General features: G+C 53.0%; 2 protein-coding genes across 7 annotated transcripts in view; one reads left to right on the top strand and one right to left on the bottom strand.

The window, feature by feature from the left end:
• The window catches only part of ARHGEF2 (Rho/Rac guanine nucleotide exchange factor 2), a 52015-nt gene extending 36435 nt beyond the window's left edge, over window positions 1-15580 (top strand). For all 6 annotated transcript variants that reach the window (XM_055401583.2, XM_088835864.1, XM_055401587.2 and 3 more), the window contains 20 exons: window positions 2085-2152; window positions 2488-2551; window positions 3203-3329; window positions 3553-3662; window positions 3812-3958; window positions 4426-4676; window positions 4883-5008; window positions 5319-5436; window positions 5635-5883; window positions 7556-7632; window positions 8133-8302; window positions 9971-10038; window positions 11150-11350; window positions 11715-11834; window positions 11966-12033; window positions 12174-12209; window positions 12410-12460; window positions 12662-13108; window positions 13342-13525; window positions 14138-15580. In XM_055401583.2, the coding sequence (XP_055257558.1) occupies window positions 2085-2152; window positions 2488-2551; window positions 3203-3329; window positions 3553-3662; window positions 3812-3958; window positions 4426-4676; window positions 4883-5008; window positions 5319-5436; window positions 5635-5883; window positions 7556-7632; window positions 8133-8302; window positions 9971-10038; window positions 11150-11350; window positions 11715-11834; window positions 11966-12033; window positions 12174-12209; window positions 12410-12460; window positions 12662-13108; window positions 13342-13525; window positions 14138-14211 (2756 nt within the window). In that variant the 3' untranslated portion in view covers window positions 14212-15580. The remainder of the gene's footprint in view (window positions 1-2084; window positions 2153-2487; window positions 2552-3202; window positions 3330-3552; window positions 3663-3811; window positions 3959-4425; window positions 4677-4882; window positions 5009-5318; window positions 5437-5634; window positions 5884-7555; window positions 7633-8132; window positions 8303-9970; window positions 10039-11149; window positions 11351-11714; window positions 11835-11965; window positions 12034-12173; window positions 12210-12409; window positions 12461-12661; window positions 13109-13341; window positions 13526-14137) is intronic.
• A 3480-nt stretch (window positions 15581-19060) lies between these two features.
• RXFP4 (relaxin family peptide/INSL5 receptor 4) lies at window positions 19061-21787 on the bottom strand. The gene has a single exon (XM_055401592.2). It carries the CDS (start codon window positions 20301-20303, stop codon window positions 19083-19085), a length of 1221 nt encoding a protein of 406 aa, XP_055257567.2. The 5' UTR covers window positions 20304-21787; the 3' UTR covers window positions 19061-19082.
• Window positions 21788-23913: the final 2126 nt, after the last annotated feature.

The following is a 23913-nucleotide window of genomic DNA, read 5'->3' as shown; positions in this document are numbered from 1 at the left end:
GATCCTTCTATCTGTCCTTTCTGCCCTGGATCCATAAGGCTCACTCTTTCTGAGCCCCAAATGCCAGGGCTGGATGCTTGATCCCTTTCTCCCTTTCCTTACGTCTAGGAATAGTGGCGGTCAGAATATGGCATGAGCAGGACTGGGAGGGAAATGGGGGAGGGGAGGCCAGGGTGGCTCTCCTTGCAGCTGTCGTCCACTGGGTATCCCCCAGCTCCCCGAACAGCTGCTGAGGGTCAGAGAACTGATTGGAGAAGGAGCAGGAATGTTGTGTGTCTGGGGAGGGCAGTGGATAGGGGAGCTGGATGGGAGGCTGCCAGCCTTGCAGCTGCTCTGCCGATCTTCATGGGCCGAACTGGGTGTTCAGGACTTCAGGGTCCCCTTGCCCCGTCCCTTTCTGTTGACTGGGTGGAGGCTGAAATCTCTAAATCTCTGAAGGATTAGGGATAAGGACATCCATCTCAAATTTCTAGTCTGACTGTTACGTAGTGAGGAAGAGAAGGTATGGCAGCAATGTGTATATTGAGGGAATAACGGTTAGAACTCCTGACCTTCAGCCACATTTCAGGATAGCCCTGTATTAAGTACAAGCCAAGATTTCTTCCTTCCCCAAGACGCCTATACAGAGGGCTCCCAACCTGTCCACCCATCCACCCCTAGATTTATGGCAAAGAGCTCCTTCTGATTTGAGCAGGATGGCCCACTGCGGAACAGAGAAGCAAAAGCTTTAGCTTCTACATCTCTATGGAACCTGGCAGGGAACCCCAGACAGAACCATTGAGGGGCCTCCCTCCTCACTGTTCAACTTGAGTTTATGAGGGTGAGGAGGGAACCCCAATCTAGATCCCTCTAGAGACCTGACAAAATTCCCAATCTGGAAGCTCGTTGCCAGGGGAACTGGGGAGGCGGGCAGCAAGCGCTATTTTGAGAGCAGGTGGAAAGCGGAGGTTCGATCCAGAGACACTGGGTGCTGGAGGTAGAGGAAAGCTCCAGCGGGGTGGGTGCAGCCCCAGCCCCCACTTCTGTCTGCCCCTCTGCCCCACCCTGCTCGCCTTGTATTTGTGGAAGTAAGCCTGATGCTGGGTATTGTCTGAAGGAGTTAGCAGAGTTTCCGGTGTTGTTGGACGGGGGAGGGGAAGCTGGAGCCAGCCAAGGGCTGAGGGCACATCGGGGAGAGGGACAGGACAGCCGGTAGTCCCAGCGCCCAGGCATGGCTACCCCTCCTCTGCTCTTCTCTCCCACCCCACGGCAAGGTGGGGTGGGTGATGAGGGAGAAGCAGATGGAGTGTGGGAGCTGTGGGTTTGCCTTACTTGGAGAACAAGACTCCCCAGGCCTGGAAGGGAGACTGGAGTCATAGCAAGCATAGCTGAGCAGTACAGAGGGCAGGCAGGCGTGGCCGGCAGGGGCAAGGCATGGCCAGTCCCCACTCTGCTGCTGGATCCATCAACCTCTGCGTTGCTTAGGCCTAGCCAGGGTTCACTGGCAGACACTTGGTTCCACGGGTAGAACCCAGACACCCCTGAGATAAACCCCAGCTCTGCCACTAGGACCTCTGGCAAATGGTTTAAGCTCTCCAGGAGACAGGTTCCTCATCTGTATGATGAGGATCATTGCATCTGTAGGATCCACAGATGTGGCACATTTCCTCGCTACCCAGAGGATGTTCATCCGCCTTGCCCCTAGCCCCCACCCCAGCTGCTCCTATGCCACCTTCTGTTCCGTGGGCGTCCTTTCTGCCATCTGTCATTCTCAACCACCTTTGTGCCTCTTGAGCTCATCTCTGGCAGCCAGTAAACCCTTTTCCCTCTAGTCCACCTCACAGGTCATCTTTGAGTCAGGATTATCCCCCTCCTATGGCTTAATTGTGGTCCATACCTATCCCCCCTCACTTCATCTCCTGCTTGAAGGAAGGGGGAGCCGGGAGATGGGAGGAGAGGGACTGGGATGTGGCAGTGGCCAAGGAGTCTGGGGAGGGGGCGAGTCTCCAACGGTGTGGCCAGGGGGAGATGGGGGTCTGCATGTGGGTGTGTCCTGTCCTGTACCACCCGGCCTTCCCATCACCCTCTCTACCCCACCCTCCCAGCCTGCAATGTGACTATCCACAACCGCTGTAAAGACACCCTCGCCAACTGTACCAAGGTCAAGCAGAAGGTGAGATGGCAGGGAGGGCAGAGGGCTGGGGGAGAGGGTAGTGAGTGTGTGGTACCCTCATGCCTGTTTTGTCCATCCCTCACCCTGTGTTCCTCAACCCCTCTCCTCACCACGGGGCAGCCCAGACCCTCCACCCTAGGCCTCAGGCCCCGCCGGAGGGGGCCAGCCTGTTGCTCTGGACACATCCCCTTGGCACCGGGCTCAGCCACCCTGATGCCCTTAGCCATGGAGCCAGCTTTCCCCCGAGGGGGCCAGCCTCCCAGCTCCTGTCCTGGGCCCACAGAGGCGACCCTCGGGTGACAGCTGTTCTTGGTGTTTCGCTCCCTGTCTCACAGCAACAGAAAGCTGCCCTGCTGAAGAACAACACTGCCTTGCAGTCCGTTTCACTTCGCAGTAAGAGTGAGTAGTGAGGGTGCAGGAGCCGCCATAGGACCCTGGACCCCCAGGCCTCTCGCCCCATGGGCTCTGCTGCCCCCCTGAGGTCGTTCCCTGGCACAGCACCTTCCTCCCTTTGATGGGAAGCTGATGGCGGGGCCCACAAGGGAGATCTAGACCCATGGGCCTGGGGGCAGGACAGCAGAATTCAAATGAGGTTGAAGGCTTGGGATGACTGGTCATCTGAGCCTGCTCACACTTCCTATTGTTATGATCAGTTATTTACATGGCACTTGGGGATGTTGGCAGAAGTTGTTAAGGGCCAATTCAGAAAGAGGTGGTGTGACAGAAAGAGCGGGGTGCTTAGTCAGGAAAGACCACAGTCTGAGTCTGTGCTCAGCCTCCAGCTGAGTCACCCCAGACAAGTCTCTTCACCATCCTGGGCTGCAGTTTGCTGATAGGCCTGTGGCGGGGAAGAGATAAGAGAAGCTCTTTGTAACCATTAAAAGTATTGCACAAGTTTATGGGTAGCATTATTATCATCTTTCTCTGACTAGAACTGGGCTAAAGGTGGGGTGGGAGAGGAGCCTCCTTTCTAGTCAAGGAGCCTGGGAGGCTTGAGTCCTGGGAAGGCACCAGGTTTGAGGCTTGCTTGCTTGGTATCCCCTCCGACAGCTACCACTCGGGAGCGGCCCAGCTCAGCCATCTACCCCTCCGACATCCGGCAGTCCCTGCTTGGCTCCCGCCGTGGCCGCTCCTCCTTGTCTTTAGCCAAAAGCGTCTCCACCACCAACATTGCTGGGTGAGCCTCTCCTTGGGGACGGGAGAACCAGGCAGGCCGAGTGAGGCGGTGGAGACAGGTGGGGGGGGCTGAGAGATCCTCCCCGTCCCCGAGTTCAGAATGACAGACAGGTAAGGAGAACTTGGGGTGACTGCCTCTGGGATCCCACCTTGGTTCCCCCACCTGGGAAGGGATCTCTTGCCCAAGTCAGTCGGGTGATGCAGCCAGGCTCCACTCCCCTCAGACACTTCAATGATGAGTCTCCCCTGGGGCTGCGCCGGATCCTCTCACAGTCCACGGACTCCCTCAACATGCGGAACCGGACGCTGTCGGTGGAGTCCCTCATTGACGAAGGTGACCGTGCCCGGACCTGGGGGAGATCCAGGCGTGAGGGGCGGGCGGGAGCTGGCCTGGGAAAGGCAGGGTGGAAAGGGATCCGGAGAAGGGCCCAGGATCCAGGGAAGAGATCTGGGGTCCGAGTCGTTTACCCCACTCGCGTCCAGGTGCCGAGGTGATCTACAACGAGCTGATGAGTGACTTTGAGATGGATGAGAAGGACTTTGCGGCTGATTCCTGGAGCCTTGCGGTGGATAGCAGCTTCTTGCAGCAGCATAAAAAGGAGGTGATGAAGCAGCAGGATGTCATCTATGGTGAGCCAGGAAGCCCACCCCGGACTTCTCTGTCACCGGTCCTGTTTCTCTGTGTCCTTCCTCTGCCAGCCCCTACCTCTCAAGACACTTTCCTCATATCCCGTTGGCCTTCAAGACCCTGCCAGGGATCCCATAAGTAGCTACGAGGTCCCCACCTTTTGGGGCTGTTGGCCTCTAAGGCCCTTCTTAATCCCTTCCTTCCAGTCAGCTCTTAGTCTTTCCTCTCTGCCCATTCCATGCGCAACTCTGTGCTGGGGACTGTGGGAAGCCTAGACTTGTAGGGAACACATAGTTCTTGCCTTTATGCCTTGAGATGGCAAGACATAAATGATTAGAAAAATGATCTAAGATCATAATAATGTGGCATATTAGCCTGGAAGGGAAATTGAAAACCTCTAATGAGCCTGAGGTCTCCAGCCTTGGCCCCACCAGTTGTGGCCAAGCCGGGTGTTCCGCCGTCCCCACAGAGCTGATCCAGACAGAGCTACACCACGTGCGGACGCTGAAGATCATGACCCGCCTCTTCCGCACGGGCATGCTGGAAGAGCTGCAGCTGGAGCCGGGAGTGGTCCAGGGCCTGTTCCCCTGTGTGGACGAGCTCACTGACATCCACACGCGCTTCCTCAGCCAGCTACTGGATCGCCGGCGCCAGGCCCTGTGCCCTGGCAGCACCCGGAACTTTGTCATCCATCGCTTGGGGGACCTGCTTATCACCCAGGTGAGAAAAGCCAGGACCCCTGGGCAGCAGTCCTGGGTGAGGGTGTGACGAGAGTGGGCGTTTCTCATCTCCAGACCCTGGGGGGTGGGGCAGAGAGAGCTGGAGAGGCAAGAGGCCAGCCTGTTTGGCAGGAGGCGAGAGGGCATTGGGGATGAGATGTGACTTTGGGGGACATACTGACCCAGCCTTGCTCCCCCAACTTCTAGTTCTCAGGTCCCAGTGCAGAGCAGATGCGGAAGACCTACTCAGAGTTCTGTAGCCGCCACACCAAGGCCTTAAAACTCTATAAGGAGCTGTATGCCCGAGACAAACGCTTCCAGCAGTTCATCCGGGTGAGCAAACCTCTCCAAGACCCACCCTCCGCCTCCTCTAGTGCCCCAGCCCTAGTGGACACAGCTGCTCGTGTTTCCATCTGTAGCCCCTCGGAGTGGTAGAGTGAATGCTTTCGCTCCTTGGGTCCTCACAGTAAACCTGTGACCTTGTCAGCCCCATTTTCCAGAGTCATTAACCTGCGCCAGCCGGCATGAGGTAAACTACCGCGTGCAGGCCGGCACCAGGGCTTAGGCTCCAAGTCCGGTGTCCTTTCTGGTGCCCTCCCCTCGGGTCCCGCTCTGGCCCTGAGCCCTGACTCTTGCTTTGCAGAAGGTGACCCGCTCGGCGGTGCTGAAGAGGCACGGGGTTCAAGAGTGCATTCTGCTAGTGACTCAGCGCATCACCAAGTACCCGGTGCTCCTCAACCGCATCCTGCAGCATTCCCACGGTGAGAGGGCGAGTCCAGGAGGGAGGAGGACCCGAGAGGGCTGTCAGGGGTGAGGACTGGCCCTGGACAACCACTGGGAGGAGGAGGGTCAGATACGGAACCCTGGGCAGCCTCTGAAGGCGGGATTGAGATCAGTGGGGCAGGGACTGGCGTGAAACTGGCTGGACCACCCCTTCCTCACGCCGACCTCGGTGTCAGGGATGGAGGAGGAGCGCCAGGACCTGACCACGGCCCTGGGGCTGGTGAAGGAGCTGCTGTCCAACGTAGACCAGGATGTGCACGAGCTGGAGAAAGGGGCCCGCCTGCAGGAGATCTACAACCGCATGGACCCTCGGGCCCAGGCCCCGGTTCCTGGCAAGGGCCCCTTTGGCCGAGAGGAGCTCCTGCGGCGCAAGCTCATCCATGATGGTTGCCTGCTCTGGAAGACGGCAACTGGGCGCTTCAAAGGTCAGTGGACAGCTTGGCAGAGCGGGCAAGAGTCCATGGCCAGATATAGAAAGGGAGAAGCCTCCAAGCCCATAGGCCCTCTTTTAACGTAGCCCTAGACCCCAGGGAGTGGAGAAGGAAATGGAAACCCACTCCAGTGTTCTTGCCTGGAGAATCCCAGGGACGGGGGAGCCTGGTGGGCTGCCGTCTATGGGGTCACACAGAGTCAGACATGACTGAAGTGACTTAGCAGCAGACCCCAGGATGAGACCCAGTGGGAGGAAAATATGTGAGCTCTGTTGTAACAAAAGTCAGAATTCTGGATTTAATTTCATGGGTGATACAAGGACTGCGTTGTCAGGATATGTTCATTCCTTTGGTCCTTGCGTGCCCAGAAAGCTACCAATTTTGATGAGAAAAACAGAAATTCCAGGATTGGAGGACTAGACGCGGGTGCTTGGTTCTACCAGCTGGAGCCCCAGCCACTAGGGCTGGGGAATGGGCAGGCACTTTGGGAACACAGCTGGGGGAGGTGGGCCAAGTGGAGAAGAGAAAAAACTGCAGGGAAGCTGTGTTGGGGCGGGACACACTGTCCCAGCCTCTCTTCCCAGACTGTACTGGCCAAGGCTTGCCTACCTAAATCAAAGCAGAAGACTTGCAGACCTCAGCTTTAGGTGTGAGGAATGCTACCTGGGGTCAGAGCTTGCCTGCACTCTGTCCCGTGTCATGAAGTCCCCACTCCATAGGCTTGCGTATTGCAGGCTTTGCCAGCTACTTTCCTCCATCCCTTTCTCTCCTTCCCATCCCTCCCACGCAGCAGCTAAGAATATAAACCATGGGGGGTTTAAAAATAGCAAGGCTGAAGAGCTTCATTTCTGAAGCCTTTAGCAAAAGCCCTCCCCTTCTGTGTGTCCACAACTTAGATCTCCAAGGGCAGAGGATGCATGTGTGTTTTCTTGACTGTGACATCTGACTTTCACGGGCTGACCTTTGTCTCCCCCAAGTCTTAAAGCACAGGACCCCGTAGAATGTGAGAGCCTGGAAGGTGGGGCAGAAAAGGAAAATGAAAGCAGGGCCTGCTGTTGTTGGAGGAGATTGGGATTCTTCAATGGTGGGAGAAGTGAATAAGAAATCCAACTGTTCCCCTCCCCATGGAGCACAAAATAAGAAGTGGGGAATATGCTGGGGTGGGGGGACTTTTTTTTAGACCAAATATCCAAAAAGATCTTATGTTAATTAGTTGTTCAACATGGAACTGAAAGGCTCTGGGAGTCGTTTTACCCTCACAAGAATTCTGGACCCTTTCACACAGAAAAAAACACGTATGATAGATTAATATGTAAAAATTGCTCATGGAACTTCAGAGTATCTACAGAGCCTCTGAAGCCTGATCGTAGACACTCTAGGTGTCTGCAGACCACAGGTTAAGGAACTTGCATTCATTGGATAAAGAGGCTTTTGTTCAAGGCCACTGGGTGATTGCTTATAGGCATCTCTAGCCCAAGAAACTGTTTTATCTAGTGACACATGCATTCCCCTCCACCTGCCACCATTTCTGAGCTGTACGAATGGGGAGAGGCGGGAGGTCCGCAAAGGCGGAGGAAACAACCAGAGGGAGAGAGGTTGCGGAAAGGGAAACAGCTGCTCGTGTCCTCTAATGCTGACTCTTCTCCTGCCTTCATCCTTCTGGCAGATGTGCTCATGCTGCTGATGACAGATGTGCTGGTGTTTCTCCAAGAGAAGGACCAGAAGTACATCTTTCCTGCCCTGGTGAGACCTTCTGCCTTCTTCTTTCTCAGCATAGATAAGTGTTTCAGACCCTTCTTACTTTCCTACCCTGGCCAGGAAATCCTCCAACATCAAATAGCTATTATTGTAATCTTTACCATAATATAATCAGGAAAAACAAGAAGAGCTAACACGTGTAAATATGATCAGAAGAAATAAGAGCCAATGCCTATAAATATGATCAGAACAAATAAGAAGAGCCAATGTGTATTGTTACTATATTCAGCCACTTTTTTTTACACGTCAGGAAGGCACATGATTATCCTCTTTTTGTAGATGAGAAAAGTAAAACTTAAAGTTAATTAAATTGTCAAGGGTCACAAACGTTTCTAAGCCCACTCTGGCTGGCGCCAGAGCCTGGGCTCTTAACTTGTATTCTCGGCTGACTCTTCAATCCTTTGGGTACTCCCGGAGGACTGAAGACTCAAATATCCAGGGGTCAGGATTCCCAGCTTTAATCCTTCCTGTGCCCCGATTGGCAGGACAAGCCCTCAGTGGTGTCACTGCAGAATCTCATCGTGCGGGACATCGCCAACCAGGAGAAAGGGATGTTTCTGATCAGTGCAGCGCCCCCTGAGATGTACGAGGTCCACACGGCCTCCCGGGACGACCGGAGCACCTGGATCCGCGTCGTTCAGCAGAGTGTGCGAGTGTGAGTGTGTGCATGGACTTGTGGTTCCTGCAGTTTGGGGCCCCAGACCACAGCACTCCCAGGGAACAGAACCCAGGGTTCAGAAGTGGAAGGAGAGGCCAGGAGAGAGACAAGATGGCTCAAGGCAGGCAAGGTCATCTCTGTTCTCTTGCCCGGTAAAGTTGCATTTTATACAATGACAACCCCAACCGCCTTCTGAATGCACCATGAGCTGACAAGCCAAAGGAATGCTTTAAGTTGGCACGTGCTAGCATGCCTGCCGGCCAGCAGTACAGTTTCACCTCCATTAACATCTTAGTCTGTAGGCAGTGGGCCATTATTTGGATTGTATTGTCTTTTACCTTCATTTTCTAAAATTGAATGAAAAAGAGAATAATGGATAAAAAAGAAAGAGGATAATGAAAGCATTGATACTACTGATCAGAGGAGTAAGACTCAAACTCCATACGATAGAGGCTAGAAAGAAATCATTTTGTGTGCTAAAGCAGCAAATCTTTGGCTTCTGTTGGACACACATCAGATCTGAGTATGTGTCTGTTATGATTTTAAAAAAGTAAAGGGAAAAAATAAAAAATAAAAAAAAAATAAAAAAAGTAAAGGGGCTTCCTTGGCAGCTCAGATGAAGAGCTGCCTTCAATACAGAAAAAAAGTAAAGTACATGTAAAATGTTGAAAATGGATTCTCAGGCTTCCCTGGTGGCTCAGTGGTAAAGAATCCTCCTGCCAATGCAGGAGACATAGGTTCAATCCCTGGTCTGGGACGATCCCACATGCCTTGGAGCAGCTAACCCCATGCTCCACAACTATTGAGGCTGTGCTCTAGAGCCCGGAAGTGCAAGTACTGAGCCCACGTGCTGCAACTACTGAAGCCCAAGCGCCCTAGAGCCCATACTCCACAACAGCCAAGCCACCACAGTGAGAAGCCTGTACACTGTGGCTAGGAAAAAGCCTGTGCAGCGCGAAGACCCAGCACAGCCTAAAATAAATAAATAAAACTTGAAAAAAGAAAGGAAAGTGCATTCTCAAGAATAATGCCTGAAAAATAAACTCAATTAGGATGTTTATGATAAAAACAAACTGTGAGGAAGCTATCACCACTGTTTCTCATATGAAGAAATAGAGAGGTTGCTGCTGCTGCTAAGTCACTTCAGTCGTGTCCGACTCTGTGTGACCCCATAGACGGAAGCCCACCAGGCTCCCCCGTCCCTGGGATTCTCCAGGCAAGAACACCGGAGCGGGCTGCCATTTCCTTCTCCAATGTGTGAAAGTGAAAAGTGAAAGTGAAGTCGCTCAGTCATGTCCAACCCTTAGCGACCCCACGGACTGCCTACCAGGCTCCTCCATCCATGGGATTTTCTAGGCAAGAGTCCTGGAGTGGCACCTCCTGGTAAATTGTGGAGCCAGAATCTGAGCCCAGTGTGCTTGATACCAAAACCTGTAGTTGTCCTTCTGCACTACGCTGCCTCTCTGGGTGACTTTCGGAGAGGTACTGACAAGTAGATGCAGACCATCAGTGCTAGGAAAAGGAGAGGGTCAAGAGCAGCCAGGGTGTGGAGCTGATGAGTCTTATCAGGGAGTATAGAGCACGTTTGGGAAGGAGGGAAGGCAGATTCCTGGTGTGTAACCTAGCTTCCTTCCCCGAACCCCACCCAACCTGTGATCCCTCCAGATGCCCATCCAGGGAGGACTTCCCCCTGATTGAGACAGAGGATGAGGCTTACCTCCGGCGTATCAAGAGTAAGTCCAGGGGAGTTTGGGGGAGAATGGATGCATGTATATGTATGGCTGAGTCCCTTAGCTGTCTATCTGAAATTATCACAGCATTGTTAATCAGCTAAATTCCAATACCAAATAAAAAGTTTAATTAAAAAAAAATTACATGATGTTTTCAAAAAACAAAAACAGTAAGTCTACCCACAGAGCTTGTTTAAATAATTTATCAATATGATATATCCACACAGGGGAATACTATCTTAAAATGAGGTGGCTGTATGAGGGCTAATGTAGATCCACAACCAAAACATTTAGTTAAGTGAGAAGAGCAAGGTTTAAAACACTGTGAAGTATACGCTGTCACTAGTGTGAAAATACTGGAGATAGATATGTGCCAGGGATTTTGTGTGTATGTGTGGAGTATCTCTAGGAGGATATCATTACTGTGGTTTCTCTGGGAAGGGAAACTGGGAATTACAGGATTAAGATACTGACTTTTTTACCATAGATCCCTATGTTAATTGGGGGTGTGATCCAATGGCGATACAAAGAAATCAACAAAAACCAGTTGGTCACATGAGGTAGATTATTTCTGTCCACATAACAGTCCAGAAGTGGGAAGTGCAGGGCGGTAGTGCAGCTGTGCCCTCTTTGTCATGAAGATTCCCCAGCTCTGTGTCTGCATCACTCCTCCAGCTTCCTCTCTCACATCTGCATCCCAGCTAGCAAGGAGGGGTCGAGGACAAGGAGAGTTTATACTCATTTCTTTTAAGGTGGATCAGGAAGACATTCCCATCCATTGGTCAGAATTTAGTCATGGGGCAATGCCTAACTGCAAGGCAGTTGGGAAATGGCGTTGAAACTTGTACACCTTCTCTAATTAAAGAAAAGTGGGGAGATGAAAACTGGTGGACAGCCTGTAGTCCCTGCCACACATTGCTTTACTTTGGTTTTGAAAACAACAGTGCGTGTGTTACTCCCTTTCCCCCAAAAGTTCCTTTATTTTGCATAAATGCCAAAAAAACCCACCCAAAGTGCAGTCCTGCCGCTCTGCCCATACATGGCTCCTCATCCCTGGGGCTGCACCTCCACTATTAGTGGCTCTTCCGAGTGCTCACCTGTTTCTCATCCACAGCGGAGCTGCAGCAGAAAGACCGGGCACTGGTGGAGCTGCTGCAGGAGAAGGTTGGGCTGTTTGCCGAGATGACCCACTTCCAGGTGGAAGAGGATGGCGGCAGCGGGGTGCCCCTGCCCACCCTGCCCCGGGGCCTCTTCCGTTCTGAGTCCCTTGAGTCCCCTCGTGGCGAGCGGCTACTGCAGGACGCCATCCGTGAGGGTGAGGGAGCTTCTGGGGAAGAATCTGGGCTCACTTCTTCACCATCACACAATAGGGACTCGTGGCCAGACACGGGGGACGTCCATCCCATAGTCCGTAACTCCCCCGAGTGCCTGTTGGGTGCCAGATGCCAGGAATGGCGGGGGGAGATGGCCCTTGCTGCTCTTTGCCACCTCTCATCCTGCACACGCCTGGCCGCTTTAATGACCTTTTCCTCGTATGTGGTGGTGGCACTGAGACCCCATTCCCTGTTCAGGGAGCATTCCCTAGATGCCTGCATGTCCTGTGAGCTGAGTGAATGGCAGCCCCTCCCACCCCCTGCAGAATTCCGTCCCTCCTGTCCTCACCTCTTCTTTCCACACAGTGGAGGGCCTGAAAGACCTGCTGGTAGGGCCTGGAGTGGAGCTGCTCTTGACACCCCGGGAACCATCCTTGCCCATGGAACCAGATAGTGGTGGTAACACGAGTCCTGGAGTCACTGCCAGTGAGTGCCAGGGTAGCGGCCCATGGCAGCAGGTGGGAGGAGGAGTTAAAGATAATGGGGTGGTCAAGGTCTGAGTGGTGTCAGGGTGCTGGGGGAGCGAGGCCGATGCATCATTTTCCCCTTCTCAATAGATGGTGAGGCCAGAACCTTCAATGGATCCATTGAGCTCTGCAGAGCCGACTCAGACTCCAGCCAGAAGGTGGGTTTCGGGAGGTGTCAGGACTTAGCTAAGGGTGGGAAATGGACTGCTGACCTACAGACCCCTGACACAGAGCTGTCAGGGACAGGCACCAGGGACTCGTGTGTCTGCTGATTCCCCATCCTTGCCCGTTTCTGCAGGATCGAAATGGAAATCAGCTGAGATCTCCCCAGGAGGTGAGATGGGCTTGCGATGGTATGGGAGACTGAAAGAGGGGTTACTGTCAGCTGAGAAACTGGAGCCCAGTTTGGAGTGGGGAGTTTATGCACCTCAAAATACCTGCAGTCTTATTGTCCCCATACCCACACTTATTCAACTTCTGGTTAGTTCTCCCATCCTGAAGCTTGGACTTTGTTCCCCTCCTCTCTGTCCTCAGGAAGCGTTGCAGCGATTGGTCAATCTCTATGGACTTCTGCATGGCCTACAGGTCAGTGAGGGCAGGGGCTCCAATGGGAGTGGGAGGGGCCAGGCCAGAGCTGCCCACTTGGCTAGAGCAGAACCATCCTAACAGGCCTGCCTAACCTTCCTCTGATTCGAACTCTGTGGGACTCACAATCTGGGTCCTGGGGAGTGAGGGATAGAAGAAATGGGATTCTGATACACCCCTCCATCTCCATTCCACCCCCAGGCAGCTGTGGCCCAGCAGGACACTTTGATGGAAGCCCGGTTCCCTGAGGGCCCTGAGCGGCGGGAGAAGCTGACCAGAGCCAATTCCCGGGATGGGGAGGCTGGCAGAGCCGGGGGCGTCCCTGCGGCTCCTGAAAAGCAGGCTACGGAACTGGCGTTGCTGCAGCGGCAACACGCGCTATTGCAGGAGGAGTTGCGGCGCTGCAGACGGCTCGGCGAGGAGCGTGCGACTGAGGCCGGCAGCTTGGAAGCCCGGCTTCGCGAGAGCGAGCAGGCCCGCGCCTTGCTGGAGCGGGAGGCCGAGGAGGCTCGCAGGCAGCTGGCCGCCTTGGGCCACACGGAACCCCCACTCGTGGCTGAGGCCCCCTGGGCCCGCCGGCCTCTGGATCCCCGGCGTCGGAGCCTCCCTGCTGGCGATGCCCTGTACTTGAGTTTCACACCCCCACAGGTAAGGATGCTTGAAGTATTGAACTAACCTGGGGTGGACATCAGGGTCCAGGAGAGGAATTGGAGGCCAAATGAAATCAGGCGTCAAACTTGAAGGATATTAGGATACTGCTGGAAGGGCTGAACAATTTCGATGGGTACAGAAAGAAATCAGTCAGTGGTAGATGTACTGAGAGTCAAGTCTTCACACTGCTCATTCCTGGACCTCCTGCTTTCTCCACCTGCTGTCCATAGCCCAGCCGAGGCCATGACCGCCTGGATTTGCCTGTGACTATTCGCTCTGTCCATCGACCCTTTGAGGATCGAGAGAGGCAGGAGCTGGGCAGCCCCGACGAGCGGCTGCAAGATAGCAGTGACCCTGACACCGGCAGCGAGGAGGAGGGTAGCAGCCGTCTGTCTCCACCGCATAGTCCGCGAGGTGAGGTCCTGGCGGAGACATGGCTTAGAAGCGGGGTGCAACCTGGGTACAGACCTTTGGGCTATAGTTTCCAAATGGAGCCTGCATCGTAAAGCACAGGAACGTTTAGGATGGTCCCTAACCAGCCACTGAGGTCCACAGTCACTCTTGGGACGGGCCCAGAGTGCTTCCCGCCTTGCCTCCTGGTAAACAGGTAGTGGATCTCTCAGAAGCAGAAAACGTAGGGGCCTCTGCTCCAGTAGGTCCATGATTCCCCACCTTTTCAAGCAGACATAGATTTTCAGAGTGAAAAAATGTCAAAGACCTCCAAGTTCTTATAGTTGGCTCAGGAAATACAAAATAACCCGAAGCTACTGTGACTTCATATAATACTCATCTTAAAATATTTTGTATCTTATTAACCATATGGTATCTCATGTATTTAACAAGGTAGCTAGGTGTGGATCCATTATTTCGTGGACAGTTTTCCCATCACCCAGGGATTACAGACCTCTGCCATCCCTCCCAGCTCTCTGAGCTGCTCAGCCCACAGACAGGGAGGCATCCGTGTAGGGGTTCAGTCGATCATAGGAGCCTCTGTTCACTCACTGACTTTGCCCCTTCCTCCTTCAGATTTCACCCGAATGCAGGACATCCCAGAAGAGACTGAGAGCCGAGACGGGGAGCCTGTCACTTCCGAGAGCTAAAGGGGGCCCCTCCCCCACCCGGTGTCCCCCGAAGAACATCACTGAGGGACGCTAGTCTGCCAATGACGGGGGAACGTTGAAAGAACTGCTTACTGTCCTTGCCAGCTCTTGGTATCCTTGGATACCTGGGGGCCATTTAGGAAACTGGGGGAATTAGGCCACAGTGCCCCCTGGTGGCATCCAGAAGCTACACTGCAGATGCCAATTTTTCATGCCTTCTTCCCTCTACTTTAGGAAAATTTATTTATTTATTGTTTATTAGTTACAGAGGGAGAGGGGAGACTTAGAGGACCAGGGACATGGGAACCAAGCCATAGGGATCAGGGGGCCTTGTCCTTTAACACTACTGGGGTTTATTCAGGCTTAACCATGCAGCTGCTGGGTTCTAGCCCGGACACCCCTCCTGAGCAACACCCATCTTTGAGGAGAGGCTGCAGCCATAAGACCCTACTGCCCCTTCAGGAAGGGCTGTGGTCAGGGCCATGTCCCTCTCCCCTTCCCCTCAACCTCTTACTGCTGTTCTCCCTTCTCTCTGTCTTCTATGGAAACCCCAGGGATGTAACCTGGCTTCCTAGAGCTGATGGAATAGAGGTTGAGGTGGCCATAATGGTTTGTTGGGGGGTGAGGGGAAAAGCTCACAGGGACCAGAATGGTTGTTTTTGTTGTTGTTTTCTTTTTTTTGTACCAAAGCCAACTGCACGTGTTTTATATTTTTAAGAGAAGATTGTAGGCAATTAGAAATTGCAGCCTTCTATCTCTAAGTCTCTGAAGAACTTGAGGGATGGGGGGAGCATTGACTTCTCCACTCATCCATAATAATGGGGGGCCCCATTCTGACCTCTTCCCCAGTCATTTGGAAAAATAGTTCTAGGGTGAGTTGGGAAATCTCTCCAAACCCTGACCTCACCCCCCACCTCAGCAACCATGACCTGAAACCTCAGTATGAATTTGGGGGATTTTTCAGTGGATCCCCCCCTGCCCAGTGGCCACCAGCCCCGGCCAGTTTTCTGCCAATTTGATTATTTTTAAAAAAGGGAAAAAATAGAAAGTTTGGGGTGGGGGACAAAGCAGGGAAAATTAAAGTCCTGGAACCCCAGGAAGTGCTGTCTGTTAATATCTGTGAGTTCCGAGGATGCTGGTGACGAGGACAGCCAGGGAGGGCCCTGTGTTCCTCCGAAAGGAACCACTTCCTCTCCTAGGAGAGGCAGCTGCCTCCCTGAAGACACAGGGCACTAACAGAAGAAACTGGTGTCAACCTGTTTTTGTTGTCATCTGTGATACTCACAAATACAAGGATAAAAATGAAGGGGCGTTAGGTTCCAGTGGCTGTCGGGGGGGTTCCAACATTAAAAAACCTGTTTTCATCTCATTGGCATGCCGTGCTCAGAATTACATCAGCCTCTTGCCCCCTCCCCTCCCCTTCTGCACAGTTGCAGTTCCCCTTAGCATCTCCTCCCCTCAGATTCAGCCCTCTGCCCTTGTTCTTCCCAGTGTCAGAATCCTGGGGTAACCTCTTTAAGACAGTTCCCCTCTCCCCTCATAGGAGCTGTTCATTTGCCCTTTGCATTTTGAGAGGCAGTGATAGATTAGGTAGGTTTCGGTTCTTATTTTTGGTTAATTTTTGCTTCCTGTTTCTGGTTAATAGCCTGCTCTGAGGCTGTGGGGGAGGGGGGCTAAGAGAGTCTGCTGCTGCTGCTAAGTTGCTTCAGTCATGTCCGACTCTGTGCGGCCCCATAGACGGCAGCCCACCAGCCTCCCCTGTCCCTGGGATTCTCCAGGCAAGAGTACCGGAGTGGGTTGCCATTGCCTTCTCCTGAGAGAGTCTAGCGTTGTATAAATGCTGGCAGAGTGCATAGACCTCCATTGGAGCCCATGGAGTAAGATGAGAAGAATGAGGCTCACAACCTCAGCTAGAAAGAGGAATTGAAATCACATGGGGTGTGGGCAGGCTTCGGGGAGCAGCCAGCACCCTCCGCTCCTGTAATTCTCGGTCTGTTGGCACCTGACCTTGACAAGGGGCTTTCTTATCCATCACAGAATCTGTGAGGTAACAATTGTTCTCATTCTATAGACAAGGAAACCTGGCTGCAGAGGGTTGCCAGGCCAGGAGAGCAGCCAGGGAAGGGCCAGTCCTAGCTGGAGTCCCCACTTCCCCTCCTCCGTTGCTCTGCCGAAACACACCAGAGCGCCAAGTTTCCAACACGCCCGCCCATGGCTCAGCAGCTGGGACCCAACGCCGCAAAGGCAGAGCAGGGGAATGTTAGCATCCAAACAAAGACCACCAGAAAGGGAATGCAGGCTCCCCCAGTGTTCTCAAAGGTCCAGTGAAGGATGCTGGTTGGAAGGAAACAGGAACCTGGAGACACAGAGCCCAGAGCTTGAGTTCGGAGAAGCCCACACCTCACAGGAGAGCTTTGCTGTCCCTCCTGCTAACCCTGGACTGAAACGCCCTCCTCATCCTCGATCCCAAAACATGACACGAATTTCTCTGACATGGCAGTTCCTCCGAGATTAGTCCCTGTGTCACATCTCTCACCATTCTGTCAGTTGTCCCCTCTCTGTTCCCATTTTTGGAAACAGTCTTACTCTGTCGGTCCTGTTGGCAGTTTCAAAGCTGCCAGGCTTGTGCTCCAGAGCCCAGCTTCATGCCACACTAGTGCCTCCTTTCCGTTGCACCATCCCCTCCATCTCCCATCCCTAAGGGGGGGGTCTGCACGCATTCATTCACCTCTGACTTGGGCCTGTTTAAACTTTGTCAATATTTACCTCCAGGTCCCATAAAACCCATAAAGCACTGATGCCCCCAGAGGAGCCAATATCCGGAGCCCCAACAGGGCCGTTGGGGGAGCTGCAGGGGGTGGAAAGAGGGGCACTTGAGTGGGGGAGGATTTTCCATCCTGAATTGGCTGGAAACAGATCTGGAGTTTTGAAACCAGTTTAAACATTATCAAAGAGAGGAAATTAAACATCAAGAGGCTAATTAAGTCTCTAGCATGGCTTAATATGTTGTGAATTAGACTCTTTAGAGCCTATTCTGTTCAGCAACTGGATGGAGAGGGTGCAGGGGGTTGCCCCTTCCAGAGGTAGCTCCACGCACGTGGGAGGCGCTCTGCCCAGCTATTGCCCTGGGATCTTGAGTGGCCAGAGTCCTCCTGGGTTACAAGACCTGTTAGAGCATGGGGTGGGGCAATGGCAGTGGAAACTCCACTCCATTTCCCTTCTGCCACCTCCCTCCTTTCCAAGGGCTGCCCCCAACCTTGAAAGTCCCTTCTGATGGCTGACTGTTAGCTTTGCTGCAAATCTATGGATATAGAAACCGAAGGGGAGCCCCTCCCTTTAGTGCACACCTTTAATAGGGGCCACCCCCCACTCTTTTCCTTCTGTGATTTTAATTTCACTCCAGAACTTGTAAAAATTCCAGAAAAGACCTTTACGGTTTCCAGTCCCTGTCTCCCAGTTACCACCCTTTTTTCCTTCTTTTTCTTGTCTCTGTTTCCATTTTACATGGGCTATGTGTGCGTGCCAGGTTGCTTCAGTCGTGTCCGATTCTTTGTGACCCTATGGGCTATAGCCCACCAGGCTCTTCTGTCCGTGGGATTCTCCAGGCAAGAAAAGTGGAGTGGGTGGGCATGCCCTACTCCAGGGGACCTTCCCGACCCAGGGATCGAACTCACATTTCTTCTCCTGCTTTGGCAGGCGGGTTCTTTACCACTTGTGCCACCTGGGAAGCCCACCAGGTGTAAGAATAGCTATTCCAGGCACCATTAAATCCTTAACAGCCCAACTTAAGTTGAGAAAACAGGTACAGAGAAGTATTTAACTTACTGAGGTCTCTCAGCTGGTTAGTGTCAGACCTAGGAGGTGAATCCAGGTGTTCTGATACCTGAGTTGATGCTCTGAGCTAAGAACGTGGGACAGGAGGAAGACTAGCACCTCTTTCTGAGCTTTCATCCTGGTACCCAGGTGGTGCAGTGGTGAAGAATCCGCGGTTTTGATCCCTGGATCGGGGAGATCCCCTGGAGAAGAAAGTGGCTTCTCCAGTATTATTGCCTGGAAAATCTCATAGAGGAGCCTGGTGGGCTATGGTCCAGGGGGTCGCAGAGTTGGACACAACTGAGCACGCACACATCCGCACTTTCAGCCACCTCTTCTCCCAACCCCTTTCTGAATCTCACCTCCCTATGCCCCACCCATGTCCTTGGCTTGTCCTTATCTTCACTTCCTCCAAATCCTGATTTGAGGAGAGACAAGGTACTCCCAGCCAGCAGCAGGGGTTTGCACTCCAGGCTTGGCTGGAGATAGGGATCCGGCAAGATCCTGCAGACAGCAGGGGGAACTACAGCCTTTGCCTCGGAGGTGTCTGTGGGCACCAAGTTTCTACGGGTGCTACTGAGATGGTAAGAAGGTAGAGACAGCCACAGCACCAGAGGACAAGGGCACACCCCATCTGAGGTGAGGGAGGGAAGATGGAGAGGACAGAGGGAGAGCATAGCTTACCTATGACTCAGTCTAGAACCCACAGGGGAATTTTCCTGGGAATTCTCGCAGAAGGCAGAAAAGGGGCAAAGAGTCCTTTTGGCCACACTGACCTGGAGGTGGAACTGAGATGAACGGTGCAGACACTTTGTGGATAATCCAGAGGTTTATTCTTAGATTCCCATTGCCACGTGGAGATTGGGCTTGGTCATACTCAGCCCTGACCCGGGCCCTGGCTGCCCGCCTTTCTCCACAGCCAGAGCTGGGGATCAAAGATCAGACTTTCCCTGAGGGCATTGCATCGAGGCGGAGAGGCCAGCCTCTCTTTGCCTAGGATGTGTGGACCCTGCACTTGGCAGATGCCCAGAAAGAGGAGGGGGTTTAACTTGCCCCCTTCACCCAGGTGTCCCTTTGTCCAGGTTGGTGAGCACGGTAGAAAGGCCACCCTCCTGAGGGCTGCTTGCCGTCCACCGCCTGCCCATTTCCTTTAGGGCCACCTGTTCCACCCAGCCCCGACCCTGGGGCCACAGCCTTGCTCTCAGGCCCCTGAAGGTGTCTGCCAGGGCCTGCCGGGGCTCCCGCCTGAGAAGGCAGTACAGCACGGGGTTGAGGCAGCTGTTGGTGTGCGCCAGGCAGGTGGTGACGGGAAGGACATAGGTGTGGACGGTGTAGAAAGTGCTGTCCCAGGGCACCAGGTCAAACTTCACCAGGACACCCCAGAGAGTGACCACATGGTTGGGGAACCAGCAGAGGAAGAAGGAGGCCAGAAGCATGCGGATGGAGCGGGCCACGCCCCTGCTGTCCCGCCATCGCCGGTGCCGCCGCCGCAGGAAGGCCAGCAGCAGCAGGTAGCTGGTGGTGATGATGCCCAGTGGCACCGTAAAGGCCAGGACCACCCTCTGCAGCTGGTAGGCCCCCAGCCAATACCTGCTGGGGAAACGCAGCAGGCACAGGTGCACACCACTCACCTCTCCCTCGGCCCCAAAGACAGCTGTGGGCACCGTCACCAGAGCAGCTGCCACCCACATGGCCAGGGTGGCCACGCGGGCCCAGAAGAGCGAGAGGTGGGTGCCTGGCCCTGCAGCCATGGCCACCACCCAGTACCGGGCGACACTCAACGCTGTGATGAGGAAGATGCTGGCGTAGATGTTGAGGACGGTGGCTGTTAGGACTATCTTGCAGAGGGCACCTCCAAAGGGCCAGTGGAAGTCCAGTGCCGACTCGGCCGCCCAGAAGGGGAGGGTGAGTGCCAGCCCCAGGTCTGCCAGAGCCAGGTTGAAGACAAAAGTGTCAGAAGGTGGGCAAGGGGCTCGCCGAGCACAGTTACCCAGCACCCACAGCACGGCCAAATTTCCCAGCAAGCCGACAGCCCCCACAAGCCCATAGGCCAGGGCAACCGAGACCCTCAGGGCTAGGAATCCAACAGGCATCGTGGCATCAGCAGCACTCAGCACGCTGCCTCCAGAGGCGTTGACCCAGAAAGCGGGCAGGGGGGCAGAGGTGTTGGGTGTGGGCATCGCAGGGCATCCGACGTCGGTGGTGCTGGGCGGAGGGGCCGGTGAGTGCCTACCAGACTGGCAGGATGCCCCTGAGGCACTCAGCAGGACACTGTGCATCAGAGCGCTTGTCTGCTTCTCTCAGGGCCTCTGGCTGCCTGGAGACACAGCCCACGCCCACACCTCAGGGGGTGGGCCGTGGACGGACAGGACAGCCTTCCTCTTCTCCGTTGGGCTTGGTGGTGGGTGGGGCAGGTGAGGGACAAGTGACCATTGGCACAAACGTGTGTGTGCGTGTGTGCCTGTGTGTGCGTCTCTCTGTGTGTAGAGCCCCATGTGGAAGAGAGGGAAGAGGGAAGGGAGAATGATCCTACTATGGAGGGTGGCCCCACACCTCCACTTCAGGGAGAGGCCACAAGTACCCATCTCAGGGCTGACAGGAACCAAACTGGAGCTCCCCCTCACTCCTTCTGGTGTTCAGGGGCCCCCTTCTCTGCAGAAAGCGTACCCTTGGGGCCTGGAGGAAGGGGCCTGGGAGTGTGCACAGAGGCAGCGAATCAGAATAGTATCTGAAAGAAAGAGGAGAGGTTCTGGAGTCCCAGGGCTGCTCCCTGCTCACTGTGTGACTGTGGGTGAATTACTTTACTCTCCTGAGCCTCAGTTTCCTTGCTTAAAATTTTCAGAGAAAAGTCTCTGCTTTACAGAATGGGTGTGACAAAATGAGATAACACCTGTGAAAAAGCCCCTTGTAAGTGGCGATTTGCGTGAATGTGAATGATTTATTATTTCAAAGGGAAAGTTGGGGGCGTCTGTGGCAGGAGGGAGCAAGTTCCTCCCTTCTTATAATGAGCAGCTATGATCATCGTGCCTGGGGAACAATGCCAACTAAAACAGGTTGGAATTCACTGCAGCGGCCAATGACCTTGAGGTTAAGGGCAGGGAGGAAAAGGGGAGAGGAAGTCACAGCTTCCTGTTTCCTCCCTACTGGAGCCTAGGAGGACCTGAGCAGGCTTGGGGCATGCCCTCAGTTCTCTTCCTGCTAAGAAGTCCTGCTAACCTCTTTCACTCCCACGGCCATTTCACCCTTCCCTGCTCTAATCGTGGAGGCAGAGGTCAGCGGTAACCCCACTGTCTCCTCCAACCCCCAAACCCCATTTCAGAGCTGTGGATGCTGAGATATAGCCTCACATGCCTCTTCCTGTCTCCCCGTGATCTCAGTGCTAAATGGGGTGAGTGCTTCAGTGGGCCCTCGCCCTTTGTGCCTGTATCCTTACCCGTAATTTGCTGTGATGGGGGTGAAGGGTAGGAAGAATGAGCCTTTTTCAAAAATATTCAACCACCTTCTTGCCCTCTGCCTGCGAATTAAGATGTTTGACGTTCAGTTCCCTTGAATGCTGGGGGAGGAGAGGGACCCTTTCAGGATAATCAGCAGTGGGTTTGATGAACCCTATAGGAGAGACCCAAGGGTGAAAGATTCAGAATGGGTGCCCAGATGTTTCGGTTCTCTGGCAAGGGCTGGATGCGAAGGGAGTGCCCAGCCCAAGTTCAGGTGAGCCCAGGGGCTGCCTCCCAGCCTCAGGGACTGCCCCTGTGTGACCTGTGTTAATCACTCCCTCCTTCAGGACTGCGTTTGCTTTTCAGCCATCCAGCATCACCTTGCTGATCTGGCAGCTACTATCTATGTCTTTCAATGCGTGGGAGCTATTGTCCTTCGACTTGGAAAACAGAAGCTGGGTCAGTTTCACGGCTCTGCTTTCCATTGAAATATCCGGTCCTTTGATCATTTCTTTTTTTTTTTTTTACCTTTATGTGTTTCCAATCTAAATCCTTTCTCTTGGTCTGAGACTAGCAACACTCCCTTGTGGTTATAAAGAGAGGTGGTGCCACCAACTGACTGAGTTTAAGAACTTCCCTTTGGGCCCTATCATTTTAGTATCTTGTTAGTTCGCTTCTTGATCCATCCACTGATTCACTAATCACAGCATTTCTTGAACACTTATTATGTGCCAGGCATTGTGCTAGATGTTAGGAGACAAAAACATTACATGGTCCCTCGCCTCGTGAAATACAGTAAGCTCTTTGAGGTGGATGGGATCTTTCATATCATCTTGTTCAACTCCTCTTTTTATAGAGAGTGAAAGCGACTTGCCCAAGGGCACCAGGAAGTAGTGTCAGAGTCAGGATTTGAGATAAAATCTTCTGACTGCTAGACTCTAGCTCTTTCCAATACATCACAAAACCCTTTGGGCATTTCTTTCCACCTCTAATCGCTTCCCTTTCTAGAGTGCCAGACCCTGCCTCTGGGAAGCCCCAAGGAAAGCAGCAGCAGGGTGTGCACAGAGGGCTAGTGACAACTCCGCTCTCAGTGGTCTTCACCCACAGCTCCGAGAGAAGAGGAGGAACTGGAATCAATAAAAATGATTTTTCCATCTCTCATGTTCATACTACCCTCCAGAGCCATTCTTTTCCAGCCCCCCTTTCAATCTCAGAATCCGAGGATTCTGCAGTGGTAGATCACAGAGCCTCCCTTCCATCAGAGGGACTTGTAACATCTGGGCCTTCCCCTTAGTCGCCTGAACACCCTCCCCTTGTGCGGTCCACGTGTGTTTCCAGCCCCACATCCCTGTCCTGCACTCCAAAGCCTAGGAAAGAGGAACTGGGGGAGAAGGAGGACAGGGCTGAGTTATCCCTCCACAGAGCATAAAGAGAATGGATCTGTGCCCACAAAGCTTAAAGAGAAGGAATCTTTGCATCTGTATTATGGTGGAGACAGGGACTTAGCGACTGCACTAAAGCAAACAGACACTGGCTGCTTGGAGGATTACCGAGTGGCAGAAGTAAGAGTGTGCGCCCTAAGTCACTTCCGTCATGTCCGACTCTGCAACCCTGTGGCCTGTAGCCTGCCAGGTTCCTCTGTCCATGGGATTTTCCAGGCAAGGATACTGAAGTGGGTTGCCATGACCTCCTCCAGGGCATCTTCCCAACCCAAGGATTGAACCCATGTCTCATGTCTCCTGCATTGGCAGGTGGGTTCTTTACCAAACTTCTGAGCCAATCTCTGTCGCTCTCTCTCAATTTCAATTTTTTTTTTCCAAGGCAAGGAATTATTTTTTCTCTCAACTTTGTATTTTGGCATAGCTTTATATTTACAGAAATATTACAAAAGCAGAGATGGTGATCCATCTCTTATTTTCCATATTAAGATGAAGCTGCTAGAGCATCAAAAATAAAAAATAAAAATCTTAGAGATAAATCTGACAAGAGATGTACAGTACTGGTATATTGAAAACTACAAATGACTGCTGAGAGAAATTTAGATTTTAATAAATGGATAGAGAGGCATACCGTGTTCATGAGTTTGAAGACTCAATAATAAGATGTCAATTCGTCTCATAATGGGTCTGTAGATTCAATGCAATTCTAGTCAAAATTCTAACAGCTCTTTCAAAGAGAAACTGACAAGTTGATTCTAAAATTCATGTGGGAAAGCAAATAGCCAAATGATTTTGTAAAAGAGCCAAAACAATTTAGTAAAAAGATAACAAAGTTGGAGTACTCATGTACCCAATTCCAAGACTTACTATAAAGCTGCAGTAGTCAAGACAACGTGGTATCAGCAAAAGGTTAGACATACAAGTCCACGGAACTGAGAGTCTTGAAATAGGCCCACACGTTTACAGTCAACTGATTGTTGCCAAAAGCGCAAAGGCAACTCACTGAAGAACAATAG

This window comes from Moschus berezovskii, chromosome 4 (assembly GCF_049115385.1).
Source record: "Moschus berezovskii isolate FMDL1 chromosome 4, NW_MosBer_1.0, whole genome shotgun sequence".
Classification (NCBI taxonomy): domain Eukaryota; kingdom Metazoa; phylum Chordata; class Mammalia; order Artiodactyla; family Moschidae; genus Moschus; species Moschus berezovskii.
Note: the sequence above shows the minus strand (reverse complement) of the source record. Positions and strands in the feature narration are given on the sequence as shown.